Below are 13,424 nucleotides of genomic sequence, written 5' to 3'. Positions count from 1 at the left end.
CTCTTGTGATTTTTTATTTTGTTTCATTGCAGTGGTGGAGAACTGGCCTTTTTGCCCAGGCACTGACCTACAGCATGCTCCACAAAAGTCACGTAGCGTACCTGCGGTGCAGCATTTCCGTCTGTAAACAGGCGTGAGAGCCCGGAAAGCAAACGGCAGGTCTTTGGAGAGAGGAGCTGGTGCTGTGCTCTTGTTGTTCCTCTTCCCTTGAGGAGACTGAAGGAGGTGGTGGGGCCAGTGTAAGCAAACTGCCCCTGGGCGCTTCCCCCTCTCTTTCTTCTCTGGCTTGGTCTGGTGGGCACTGCTGCCTCCTCGGGTCTGGGGGGGGCTGCTGACACCCTGTGCCTCAACGTACCCATGCATTTAACCTGAGGTGGGAAGATCTGTTGGAAATTTGATGAAAGGTTATTAGTGAGGATGTGCAGAAGACATCTCAGTGAACTGGGAATTGGATCAAATGGGGAATGTCGGTTGCCCAACGCCCAAGTGAGGTGATGGACAAATGGCTGGGAAGAGCTGTTTATTTTAAGTTGTTGGAGTGCACCTCTCTGCTCCCAGCCAGTGGGATGGTCGCTACCTCTGTATAATTTACCGGGCTCCAGAGTGCACTTTCAGTACATGAATAGTCATGAAACGCAGGGAGCAGCTGAGCTGCTGCAGCTGAGTTTCAGGCTCAGCAAAGACATGTGAGAAGTGAAGCTGAACTGACATCTCCGTCTCGTAACATGTGTGCGAGAGGTGACAGCGAAGCCCCAGATCTCCTGTTGTAAGATCAGAAGTGAGTATCTGAGAGCAAGGGCTCAGGACATCTTCTCCTACATCAGCAGGCTCTGCTTATTGCAACCAGTTATTTTGATTTCTTAATCCAAAAGTAACGCCTTCTGGCATTGAGCTTGTGGGATAAAAAATGAAAGAATAATTCAGTGCAACGGGAACTTCACGGTCAGCTCAAACAGATTCAGCAGTAATGCAGTGTGGTTTTCTGTGTAGGTGTCGGACGAAGTACATGGATACCTGTTGCCTTTGCACTCTTGCTGACAATACATAAGCCTAAGTAGGTCAAACAGGAACAATACTCATTTTTGAAGGAGAAATATAAGCATTTCTAGGTTCTCTCTCTCCCTCTCTTTTTTTTTTTTTTCCCAGGACTTTAATCTTTTATATGAAGAAGCAAAGTATTACCAGCTGCAGCCAATGATTAAGGAACTTGAGCGATGGAAACAAGAGAAAGAACAAAGGAAACATTTCCAGCCTTGTGACTGCTTAGTCGTAAGAGTGACTCCAGATCTGGGGGAAAGAATTGCACTGAGCGGGGAGAAAGCGCTAATAGAAGAGATCTTCCCAGAGACCGGGGACGTCATGTGCAACTCCGTGAACGCAGGCTGGAACCAGGACCCTACCCACGTTATCAGGTTTCCTTTGAACGGATACTGCCGGTTGAATTCCGTTCAGGTAATGGCCTTTCGGTGCTGGCTCATCTGTTTGCTGGGGTGCTTTTTTTATTATTTCTTCTTCAATTATATGCAAATTATTTGCTTCTGCCCAATTACCTTCAGTGCTTATACTGCAAGGAGACATTTTCTGCCTGGTGAGATCAGAGTCTTTCAGGTTTTCCTAAGTCTAAGCAGAAAAATAGGTTTAGATTTTGTGTATGTTAGTGCCATGCTGGTCTCATAATGGTGTTATACTGATAAATGCTAATTTTTTCATCAATGTATAGCCTGCAGCAGTTTTTTTTTCCCTCCAAAGTGCCCCCAGGAAGAAAGAGAGAGTTCCAAAAACTACAAAAAAATCTCCACACCATTTTATAGAAAATGCAACAATGTGTAAATGCATAATTTATGTCTCACTCATAATTAAATGATGGTGCCTGCGGGATGGACTTAAAAAAATTGATCTCTGCACTTTTTTTTTTTTTCAAAAGGATGTTCTATAAAAATTGCCCAGAGTACTTTAAACAAAATGTATTTCATTTTATACTCAGAGTTTTGACATTAAGTTTAAAATTAAACATATGAAACAAAAGAAGATAACTGGACAGATAGGTGGATGGGAGCGGAAATAAATACGTGGCTTGTGTTTAGGCAGCAGCCTCGTGGGCAAGAAATGCCATTTCACAAGGGATCGCCGCCACTGCGGCCAAGGCTTTGGTGTCGTAGCTGTCCGTGGGCTGCGGAGAAGGAACGGTGTTGATGATGCTGTTAAGTCCTGCCTTAATTAACAAGGGCAAAACAGAGCTCTTGGTTTTTGCATGTACGCCTTTAAAATACGCTGCACAGACTTGTGTTACGGAAAGCGATACCAGCCCGTGGGGAGTATGTGCAAAGTTACCGTCCCTGCCGGGGGCTCACCGGGCGTGGGAAGTGCCTCAGTGGGTTTGCTGAACTTCCCTGGGAGCAAGTCCCCACAAAAGAGCTGGCTCCTGGGACAGGCTGGCCAGATGGGTCAGAGAGGGAGGTGTGATAGCAAGGGAGGGCGAGAACCCAGAGCCCCTGCTTACCTGTGTGGTCGCCATGCAGCAAGCTGAGGTGCCCTCCATCTTCCAAACTGCCAGCTGGCGGCATTTTCAGGAGACCTGCCGATACCAGGATGTATGTAAAGGTGGAGGGAGTCATTTTAACAGCCTGCACTGGATACTGGCATCTTCCTCCTTGGGGCAGCGTTCCCCGGTGCCCCGTGCTCTAATAGACACTTTTGGCCGAAACCGTTCTAAACCAGCTGTCTCTGGTGGGTTTTGGTTCAAGACTCCCAAGTGTTTTACTTGGTTGAACTTTAACCAGTCCGATACCTGTGGTGAATTTTGCACAGTCCTTCGCAATTTCACGTTTGGCAAGGTTTAGCCTGAGCTGCCCCAAAAATAGAAGGCTGGAGGTGGGTTGGAGGCAGATCATTTGCTGGCAGTAGGAACGGCGCTGAATTCATCCCTGTGCTGCGTGGGGAAGGGAGCAGCTGCAGTTTAGCTAAGGTGAGTGGGTAGGGAAGCGTGTTCGTGTCTCGGCCACGCTGTCCATGTGATACGGTTAGACGCATGCAAGAAATGAGAATAACTGAAACAATAAAGGGTCGAGCAGCCAGTCAAAGCACTGGATGCCCACATGGCTTCGCACTTGGCTCTGTTTTATCCAGAGTGGCATGCTAGTTGTTGGAAACGTGTGCTTGTAGTAAAAGCTGAATGTTAATTGTTGTTATTGTTTGAATATATTTTGAATACAGCCAAAATTCAGACAGAATCAAAGAGTCTCTTTGCAGGTTGATGTTGTGAAAAAACAATTCTGTCCAAGAGTCTACAGTCTAAATAATATTAAATTACATAATTCTGCTAAATTACATCATTTTACTATATAATTGATAGAAAGTGTTTTCAAGCACTTTCTGGAAAATGATGCATTTCTGAGACCAAAGGCTGATGAATTCAGCAGCTAATTATCATTGGCTCTGATGGACTCTGGTCAGCGCACAGGCACTGCCCTTCCCAGGATTTTTGGCAAAACAATATTAAGCCAGAAGTTGGAAGTCCAGTGAAGCAAATGCATAGACTTAAGGGAGATGATAGGTTCAGAAGGGGCAGAGAGGTTGGAAGAGCAGGATCATTTCCAGAGAATCTCAGAGCGACGCGGCAAGTCTGCCTGCGGTTTGCTGAGACACATCACTTTTGTCTCCCCGTGCCCTGCTGAATGTATGTGGTAGCACAATTGCAATATTTATAAATGATTTGGATCTTTGGAAAATATTTACGTTAAATGTTTTGTGTCAAGAACTGTGCATATAAAACAAAGAATATCAACATTGAGTAGGTAGTGGCAGACAAAAAGCCTGTAATGTAACGCCCATTTGTATTTACCTACAGATACAGAGTTTTCTTGAGACTGACACTGTTTTTTCAGCTCCTTGCAACAGGTTCTGGAGGGATACGTGAGCTTACCTTAGAGAAAATTCTGTGATGCTTGTTTATGTTGAACTTGAGTCTTCATAATTAAGACCGTTAATTTGTTAGTATTCTGCAAGAATTAAATGAAATAAGTGAAAGTATCATGTTTCTATTTGGAAAACCTTCCAACAAAATCCGAGTCTGTATCTCCATGTGCTGGGAATACTGGCAGACAGGATGTTAAATCCTAGCACAAATCCTCTATTTAATATTGTGTGTGTGTCTCCCTATACGTAGGAGAATCACAGCTGATACTCATTTACTTTTGGCGTATTCTCTTTGGAGATTTTCAGGAAAGTAGCTCTGATTTGATTCAGAGACACTTACTGGGTTCCCTCTGTTATCCTGCCTTCAGAAGTGATGCACATGGAGCCAAGTTCACTAAATGGCACTGAAATCTGGCCGCCTTCAACGCGCCGCTTGGTCTCGTGCGCGCACCGGCGCATACAAACCAGTGCTCACGCGCGTGGCAGCAGCCTGTAGGAGCCGTTCTCCCCAGGCTGAGCTCAGCCGCATCCAAGTTACACTTAAAACTGCAATATTTAAACATTCTCTGCATTGCTTACAGTATTTGGCCTGTTTTGTTTCTTGCTGAGAAAACTGATGATACCAAGGTTTTTGACACCAGATTGTAGCCTGCAGTCCAGTCCTTCGAGCGCGTAGCTAGCAAAAGTGAATCGCTTTGTTCTGCGCGCGGTGCTCTAAGGTGCAACGTCTACCTGGGCTGTGTCTGCAGAGAGCCAGCTCAGGAAGGAAGAGTCCTGTGTTAACACACAGCCTTCCGTAGCTTTGGACCGAGGCAAGCCAACGGCACCCCCCTGCTTGTTTTGTCTTCCAAGCAAATTGATTTTAAGAAGTTTTTAGCAAGGATTTTGAAGTCACGTCTCTCTCTGAAATCTTACCTGTCAGTCCTGTTTTGCCATGCAGTTAAATGGAAGAAGCCTCCTTTCCCGTAGCTGAGTTGCCTCTCGTCTTCATCTTGCCAGGTCTGGGAACAGGGATACCTAATGCAGTCAGAATAGAGCCCAGCCTGTGAAACAGCAGTCAGATGCCTTATTCCTCCTTCCCGCTCAAAGCCCTGCCTTCCCCTTTGAGCAGGAGGAAGCGTTAGTATCTGCAGCCCATTTCTGTCCTACAAGCTGCGTACAGCCCGGACAAACGAGAGACTTGTAAGCTTTCTCTCTCTCTTGTTTTAAACCATATTTTGATAACCCACTCCCGCCTCCCCCTTATTTTAATCTCTCCAGGTTCATTTTTCTTCCACATGCTGGGCTGCTATTTTGATCGTTCAGTTCTACAACGTCATTACAGTATCCAGTGCATAAAAATCAGGGCAAAAGTCAGTGAGATCTGGCAGATGTGACTTTCTGAGCGCCGTAGTCCCTGTGTCCCAAGGCCAGGCAGAGCTCCTCGGGCAAGTTGTTTTGCAGCAGGCTCTGCGTGGCTTAGGCAAAGCTGTGCGGGAGCAGCTCCTTTCCCTCGCCTGGCCGTAGCAGCCAGGGCGGCAAGTCCAGCATTTTGGGTACCACTGGGAACCCAAACCGTGGACTGAAACGCAGATGGGTAACACAGGCACCCTCAAAGAAGGTTCCCACGGATTAAAACCAGCAAACGCTGCCGTGGTTTGCATTGCACTGCGGTACCGCATGGGTACAGTTGTCCTTTTGAAATCAGTTACCCTTACTAAAGGCTCCCAACTGAAGTTTCTGGAGAAGGCAGTGCCAGCATCCAGTCAGAAGCAGCCATGGACTGGGAAATGCAGCCTGGCATGGGCAGAGGTGTGGTGTGCAGAGCTGTAACAGTTAGCTTGTGCCTTGGAACGTGAGACTTAAGCACTGCTGCAGCAGGGGTAACTGCTGAATGCTGTGCAGGGCTGGTAAAACCAAAAGGGAAAGCAAATTATAATTTAAACCTACAACATAAACCTGTGAAAGTGTACGAGTTGACTCCATCTGAAGGTGGGTATAGTGCTTAGACACTTCTCTAGGTTGAGCAAACAAGTTTTTAAACCACGTCGTGCGTCATCGTGGGTGGCAGACGGCTGTCGTGAGGATGCGTTACCAAGTTCAGCAGGTTTCGTAAATCATCAGGGTCACTTCCTGGCACAGCGGGCCCGCGTGCTGTAGCCGTGGGAGCGGTACCTTGGCTGAGACCGTTACAGAGCAGCACGGGCTGCTCCCCTGGATGGTGTTTACCAGTAGAGAAAAACACAGGAACCGTGTTTCCAGGCCACGGCGCTGGAGCCAGGAGAGTCGCCAACGGGAGGGAGGGAGTATGGGTTCTCCTCTGGTGGATCTTGCGTCGCAGACTGGCCAAAGGTGGGCCTGGCATCCGCTCTCACCTAACGCTGAGAAAAGCCTGTGTGCGTCCTGCTCTGCTGGGAAACCGTATATCAACACGCTCACCCGGGTGAAAACACGGCCCCGCTCGCGTCGCCGAGATCAGTATATCCTAGGGTAATGTGCTGTGTGACGGTCTCAGAAATTAAAGTTGCCTCTGGGTTCCTTAAATTCCTGCATCTAAATTGCACCAACTTTTCTTTAGAAGGGGAAGAAGAAAATATGTATTTGGGCGATACAAATTAACCTCTTTCTTGGGCCGGAACGTTTGCGTATTGTCCACGTCCTGGCTCTGCATCCCGTCCCTGCCACGCTTTGCTAAACGCCACGCTCCCTTCCAGCGAGGGAAAATCACAGCTCGATTTCCGTGGAGATCTGGTGGAAGCGTCACTCGGACTCCTCACACATTTTCATCTGCCAGGGAGGAGCTGAGAAATGTTTTCAGCCGCTTGCTGTGAGACTGTTCATATTACTGATGAATAATGGGCACTTTTTATTACGACTTAAACCCGATGTTGCTTTCTCTAAGCAGTAAGAGATAGCATCAATATCACTGCAGTCCAGTATTTTACTGTGTAATGTACTGAGCTGCTCTGCACAGTGCTTATTTGTTTGATTAATTTTTGTTTTCTGCAGAGGTTTGCTGAGAGCGAGACTTTAATCACAGCGTAGTCATTTAAGAATAAGTTACAGAATTATAGCTGAATAATATTCATTCAATGAGGACTTGAAAGACTAAATCCATCACTTAGATCCGGCGCTCCTGAATGCTTTTATCACTAAAATTTGCCAAATATTAATCTGATTCTTTTCCCCACATTGCAGGTGCTCGAAAGATTATTTCAGAAGGGATTTAACGTGGCAGCCTCATGCGGTGGTGGGGTGGATTCCTCTCAGTTCAGTGAATACGTGCTGTGTCGCGAAGACAGACGACCACAACCTACCCCAACAATCAGAATAAAACAGGAGCCCCTGGACTAGACCCTGCCCGTCCTCCTTTGTAACCGTAGAAGTGTTTAAGAGTCCCTTATGTGAAACACTAAGGATTTGCAAAACAGTATTAGCAAACAGATTTTGACTTTATGTTGCCAATTAGTGGTATTCTGAAACTACCTGTCACATAGCCAGCCATGAAATGCATTTGAAAAACCAGTTGTCCGTTTTTCACGATGAATTCCTGAGCACGCTCAGCATACCAGGTCTGCTGGGAATGTACTTTGGGCTGGACAGCTGTGGTGGTGAAACAGGCAAAGCTTCCCAAACCCCGGCCCTCCATCGGACCTCTGCAGCGAGACCGACTGAAGCGATTGGAACAGATCGGCAGGAGAAGTGGTTCTGACAGCCTTTCCAACGACACCCCGACGCTGTGACGCGTGAAGTGGGCGCCTCCGAGAGGAAGATGGTACCCTACGAAAAACAGCACTGAGTATCTTCCCTGACTGCCGCACCTCCCTCATATCAGACGTGCTTTACACCTCCGTACGTTACGTTACACTCTGTGATTGTACTCACTCACGCGAGCAAATGGCTTATTTTTATACAACATTTCCATCTGAAATCTCTCTCTGTGGACAGACTGCAGAGTCAGAAAAGGACTGATTTATAGTCAACTGGTGCTCAGTAGTAAAAAAACCCACACAAACCAAACAAAAAGCTGACAAAAAAATTGACGAGGCCGATTATGGCAATATTTGCAAAAGGCAGGGATCTGGAAGCACAAAATAAAATGCCATCCACCATCACACGAGGGTCACATACCGAACGTGGAGCCGTAGTGCTCTTAAAGCCAGTCTTGTTTTGACTCAGAAACTGTTGAGTTTTGCATCATCAAGGAAGTGCGGTTCTGCCAAGCAAGCTCTGCCACCCCTTGTTACTCATTTACCAACCCTGTTATAAGCCCACATTTAGGGGGAAATGTTAAGAATTTTGGACAAGCCTACTCTTTATGGGTCTGGGATTTTTGCAAATAGATGTTAAAACCCTTGACTGCCATAGTCCGGTGAAAGCAGGCCACTTTTTGTTTAGATTGTTTTTCCTCTATTATTTTAAACTATTATTAAAATACCGATTCTGTAGCTGCCCTCTATCTGTGTAATTTTCTCTTCAACGAAGCCCGCTGTCTGCAGGAGGTTCCTGCTCCTGCCATGAGTCGGTATCGACTGCCTTGCAGGGCTTCCTAACTCAGGAGACGGCACCGTGTTTGCAGGTGCAAGGTTATAAATAGCATTCTGCGAATCCTGTTCATTGCTGTTAGCATGATTGGGGCCTCAGTAACTAATTCATGCGCTAATCACAATTTAGTTTCTCCCACGTTAATTTATAGAATACTGTTGTAGATGCTAAATTTTAATTGAAGTCTTTTTAGATGCATAAATATGGCCGTATAGAGCAAGGGACAGAGTATTAAGTGGTCAACAATTCTTTAATGCCAAATGATTACAATCAGGCAAAATTAAAAAAAAAATCCGTTTCAGATTAGTATTTTCAAAAGCAATGAGCTGTACTGACTGTCCAAGGTACGATCTAGGCAGGGGTCTCATTTTTGGAGAAGTGCTGGATACCTGTCCATAGAAAATCAGACCTCTGCAGCTTTTCTGGCCTTGGTTACTCAACTCAGAAATAGCTCCTGGAAATCCTAGCCGATACGCGTTGGCCTGCTAGCTTAGCAGTAACAGTTGAGCAAATCTGTCGACTTTAAAAGAGTTGTAAAGTTATTTTATTTTGTGGTTTTATACTTGTACGACATTCTAAAGTTGCTAGGCATTGCCATATTTGAGTATATGGCACAACATTCACCTTTGTAAGATATCTGTAGAATTGTATATTATACATTTAATATTGTAAAGAACTTAACGTATAATTGTCATGTATTTGTGTATGCACATTTCTTATACAGTACTTCATGCCATAAACATTTCTGTAAAGTAAATGATCAAAAATAAGTAGGGTGGAACACTCACTGTATCTCCCATGTTGTTTGAAAGAGGTGAGAATTTTTGATTGCGTCTCCTCCAGCCTTTTTCTCCGTTCAGCTTGATGTAGCCATTTCTTACAAAAAGAAAAAAAAAAGTGTGTTATTTATTACTTTCGTACATTGAGTTCACCTTAAGTTCAGCGTATCCTTAAATAATCCGTTTAGCTTTGTGTTTTTATCCTGTGTACACTTGTGCCCTCCTGGCACAGGGGAGCTGGCGCTGGCAGCGGCCGAGCGCCTGTCTGTGGGCGCGTCCCCTCCGTTCCTTCCTTCCCTCTCAGCCGGGGGAACTCGAACTGCAGGGCCCATTCTGCCGCTGGTGCTCAGGCCAAGCCTCCCCCAGGTCAGCCCGGGCTCCCGGCAAGCGGGACCAGATGGCGAGCGCCCACCGAGCGCCGAGCGCGTCCAGCTCCTGCCGCAGGCGCAGACAGGCGGCTCTCACAGGCCTGGGAGCGGGACGATGCTTTTCCACGTACGCCGAACGCCACTGGAAGTATTTGTGGTTGGCTGGTTGGTTTTTCTTCTGTTTGGTGTTTACTGTATTTTTTTTATAGCTCAGTAAAGCAGCTCCAGTACTTAGGGCAGCTTGCTAAGGTGGCACCGTAAAGGGTCCCAGGCTGCAGCAGCCGAGTTAAATGTGAACTTGAGATGGAAAGTTTGAGCCATGACATCACAACATCGACTGCAAAAGAGCACTGAGGCAAGGAAGACATGTGGAAACAATCAGGTCATTAGAAGAACTATGTCTTTAAAAAGAAGAAAAAAAAGTTAAGCTAGGCCATGTTCTTTTTAGTTAGTAACTACAGGTCACTTACTTAAAGTTTTACAGTTTCATTTGTATCTTTTTTACTTATTTCCCTATATTTTTAGGCAGCAATATCAGCAAAAACTGATCTGAATTTTTACTTCTGGCCTTAAACCATAGCAACATAACTTAATTAAGAACATTGCTCAGCAGCACTAAAACAGGTTTTAAAATACCATAGGAACTCCAGTCAGGCTGCGGTGCACAGGCAGCAAATGTTTTTATTACAAAGGCCAAAAAGTACCCGGAGCCTGGTTTTTTACCTAATCCGACTGAACAGCACGGTTCTGGTTCTGCTGCAGAGCACTGAAACTGCGGCTTGAAGAACACGAGTCCTCGCTGCCCTTCCTGCGCCCCCGTTGCACCGCTGTGCTCCCCGGCCTCGGAAAGCGCGAGGGAGAACGCTGCGCTGCGCTGATGGCTGTCCAGGCAGCAGCTGTTGAGCGCATTCCTTCCCTGCATCAGCAGCGTCGAGGTCTGTTGACAATTTTATTAGATGCTTGACAAAGGATAAGAATCAGCACCACAAAACATGGAAGTATTTGGTTTTAATATTTCTTTGTGGGTATTCTGTTAATATTTTAATGCAGAATGTTTCTAACAGTGCTCAAGAACTACAAGACAATGTGAAATTCATGTTTGATAAATTAATACTGTATGTCACTCGATGTGTTACTTTAGTAAATTGTTTTATTTCTTTACAAAATAAGTACAAATAAGGGAGTATGTTTTCACACAAATTGGGGGTATTTACGAGTATGTACAGAAATCATCAAAATAACGTAATTCTAATAAACACAAGGCCTTTATAAACAATATGTACAAATTATCAATACATTTAAAACATAATTTTACACTTCCTGGCCTTAAATACCTTATGAATAATCTTTTGGCTAAATAGCAGCAGTATAAATTTTCTTCTGCTTTTCATAAACCTTAAAAAATAATTAAAACTTTTGTTTTTAAAACTATTGGACAAATAGTTCTATTTGTGCTTTCGCTATGGTTTCCCATTTAAAAAAAAAAAAATTGCCTCAAAAAAGTGGCAAGCATAACATAGTAAAAATTGAAAAGATAAATAAGCAAATGTCTCCCTTCCACGGTTACTGGTAATACTGTCACGTTTGAAGTACAACTTGTGCCCACCTGCCCGCTTCGTATTCCCATCCGATTCCCACCTAAAAGACTCACACTGACTGAGCTTGCCTTTGGTGTGGGCCCCTTAAATTCCAATTCAGCAAAGCATTTAAAAAGCATTCACCCCACCTTTAAGTACTTAAAACTACTCACTACGGGTAACATCATGCGCTTGTTCATGAGCCTCTCCGGACTGGAGTCCTCAGGTCCAATCGTCCAAGGCAAAGGCATGAAGGCATCGCCAGTCCCTGGGGCGCTGCCCTGAGCGCCCGGCGGCACCGGGCTCCCAGCGCTCGCTCAGTCCTGCTCTCCGGATCTCTAAGAGCGGAACTGGCCCCCCAAAACTTCCTTTACAGCGATTTTAAAATCCATATAGAATACTCTAAAATCTTTACTGAACAATACTCTCTTTTAAAACCACCATTAAACCATACTCTTTGCAATAAATAAGATATTATTTTAGAAAATAAAACTCAACTTCGATTCATGTTACTAACCAGCTGCTACAAATGTGCAAAAGGTTGGAGAGATTTAGAGAACAACTGGAAGTTAGTCAAGGTAACTCAGCTGGGACCCGAACACACAGATTCCACACACCTAGGATTTGGTTCAGCAAATGGCTCAGGAAATGAGCTGTGCAGTAAAAGCAAAAATCCTAAAGACATAAAACTGGTGAGAGTGTGCAGTGGCTATTCTCTTAACTGTGCAAAAAATTGCAATTCTAACTAAAATAACAACAGGTACCACCATGGTTAGTCAGTGGAAACAGTGCTAGTAGAACTAAAAAGAAAACAAAATCAGCACCGTTAAGTGAACAGACGGGTTAACAGCGTGGTTCGGTCCCAATCCAGTGACCCTGGCGCAGCCCTTGCCGTGCGATGGTTTGGGTGAGCCAGTGCAGCAGCCTTCCCCTTTGCGGAACGTCAACGCCATCTACTTCAGCCTTACCTAGAATGGCCAAATGGGGCAAGACTTTGATGTTGGTTGTATCTGTGGATTTAACATTTTAAAACCTTTTGCACATTTTTTGTAGTTTTTGTATTTTTTTTTTTAACATAAAGGGAATTTATTGCATGTGTCTGACAATTTTACAAAACAAAATAACTGGAGCATTGACTTCTGAAAAAAATAGAAGGCACATTAAAATGACAGCTTTTCAATGCAAGTTGAGCTTCTGTATGGAGAAATCAGTACAATTCTTGGCTTTATTTAAGCAGAGCTCGATAGAGCAGGAGAGAATGGCTCGTTTCTCTTTCCTGTTCCATGTAGAAGATGAAGTCCCTGAGGTTTACGCGAGTTATTTTCTGTCGTGCATACTGCCTGGATGAAGGAGTCCCCAGACCAGCCTGGCTTCCACCGGACATGCCAATGCCCTGCAAGGAAAACACAGCAAAGTCAAAAGTCCCGCAACACTCAAGAGTTCCCTCGTACTCTCAGGTTTACCAACTACGAACTGCTGGATTGTTGTAAACATCTCAAATGGACTATTGTGAGCCCAATTCTGAAAGTATTACATGAGATTTTTTTTCTTCTTTTTCTATTCTTCTGAGTCTCACCAAGTCAACCTGAGCAAAGACGCTCAAGTGAAAAGACACAGGAGGCCAGACCTTGTTCATTCTCAACTCGGGGACAACTATGTCTGACCGATTCTGCTGCAGTCGTGTTGACCATACACGTATTTGACCAGTTGAATTTCAGGAGCCTTTTAAGGACAAAACTATTTGCAGCAGATAAAGCCATCTTTAGTATCCCGAATGTGTGCACCATCCTATTCCACATCCTGGGTCTAGGACTGGGAAAAGGTGAGCGGTGTCGCAGGATGCTGCTACTGCAGTAACCTCCGCAGCTCCAAGTGCCCCGGGGACCCCAGCTGTGTCCTCTGGGTCTGCTGAGGAGAAGGGCTCAGTGCGGGGAGATGCTGCACAATCTTGCTCCAGCACACAACCAACGCTCAGCTGAGAGGTGGAAAAATGAAATAGAAAAACCACAAAGACTCACTGTGCGATGATAAACATTAGAATACTATTTTCTGAAGCTGTGTTAAATATTTTTTTTAATTGGCTCAAAGCTACTGAATTACTGAATACTTCATCCTGGCTTTCAATATAGAGAGAAAATTCACAAGCTGGGCCGGAGAACACTGTGATCTGAATATTGAGAAATTGAAAGGACGTAATTACAGACTCCATAATCTTGTTGAGTTAAAACTGAAACCTGACACACACACACACTCAACCATTT

At 45.0% G+C, this 13,424-nt stretch overlaps 2 protein-coding genes across 6 annotated transcripts in view; one reads left to right on the top strand and one right to left on the bottom strand.

The window, feature by feature from the left end:
- KCTD15 (potassium channel tetramerization domain containing 15) overlaps positions 1 to 9,226 on the top strand; it is a 42,125-nt gene extending 32,899 nt beyond the window's left edge. For all 3 annotated transcript variants that reach the window (XM_086757948.1, XM_086757949.1, XM_086757947.1), the window contains 2 exons: positions 1,147 to 1,452; positions 7,093 to 9,226. In XM_086757948.1, the coding sequence (XP_086614074.1) occupies positions 1,147 to 1,452; positions 7,093 to 7,248 (462 nt within the window). In that variant the 3' untranslated portion in view covers positions 7,249 to 9,226. The remainder of the gene's footprint in view (positions 1 to 1,146; positions 1,453 to 7,092) is intronic.
- LOC147599094 (transcription initiation factor TFIID subunit 4-like) overlaps positions 7,283 to 13,424 on the bottom strand; it is a 150,399-nt gene continuing 144,257 nt past the window's right edge. For all 3 annotated transcript variants that reach the window (XM_086757942.1, XM_086757943.1, XM_086757944.1), the window contains one exon: positions 7,283 to 12,556. In XM_086757942.1, the coding sequence (XP_086614068.1) occupies positions 12,389 to 12,556 (168 nt within the window). In that variant the 3' untranslated portion in view covers positions 7,283 to 12,388. The remainder of the gene's footprint in view (positions 12,557 to 13,424) is intronic.

Source organism: Chlamydotis macqueenii, chromosome 13 (assembly GCF_036417535.1).
Source record: "Chlamydotis macqueenii isolate bChlMac1 chromosome 13, bChlMac1.mat, whole genome shotgun sequence".
Classification (NCBI taxonomy): domain Eukaryota; kingdom Metazoa; phylum Chordata; class Aves; order Otidiformes; family Otididae; genus Chlamydotis; species Chlamydotis macqueenii.
This window is presented reverse-complemented; position numbering and strand designations above follow the sequence as displayed.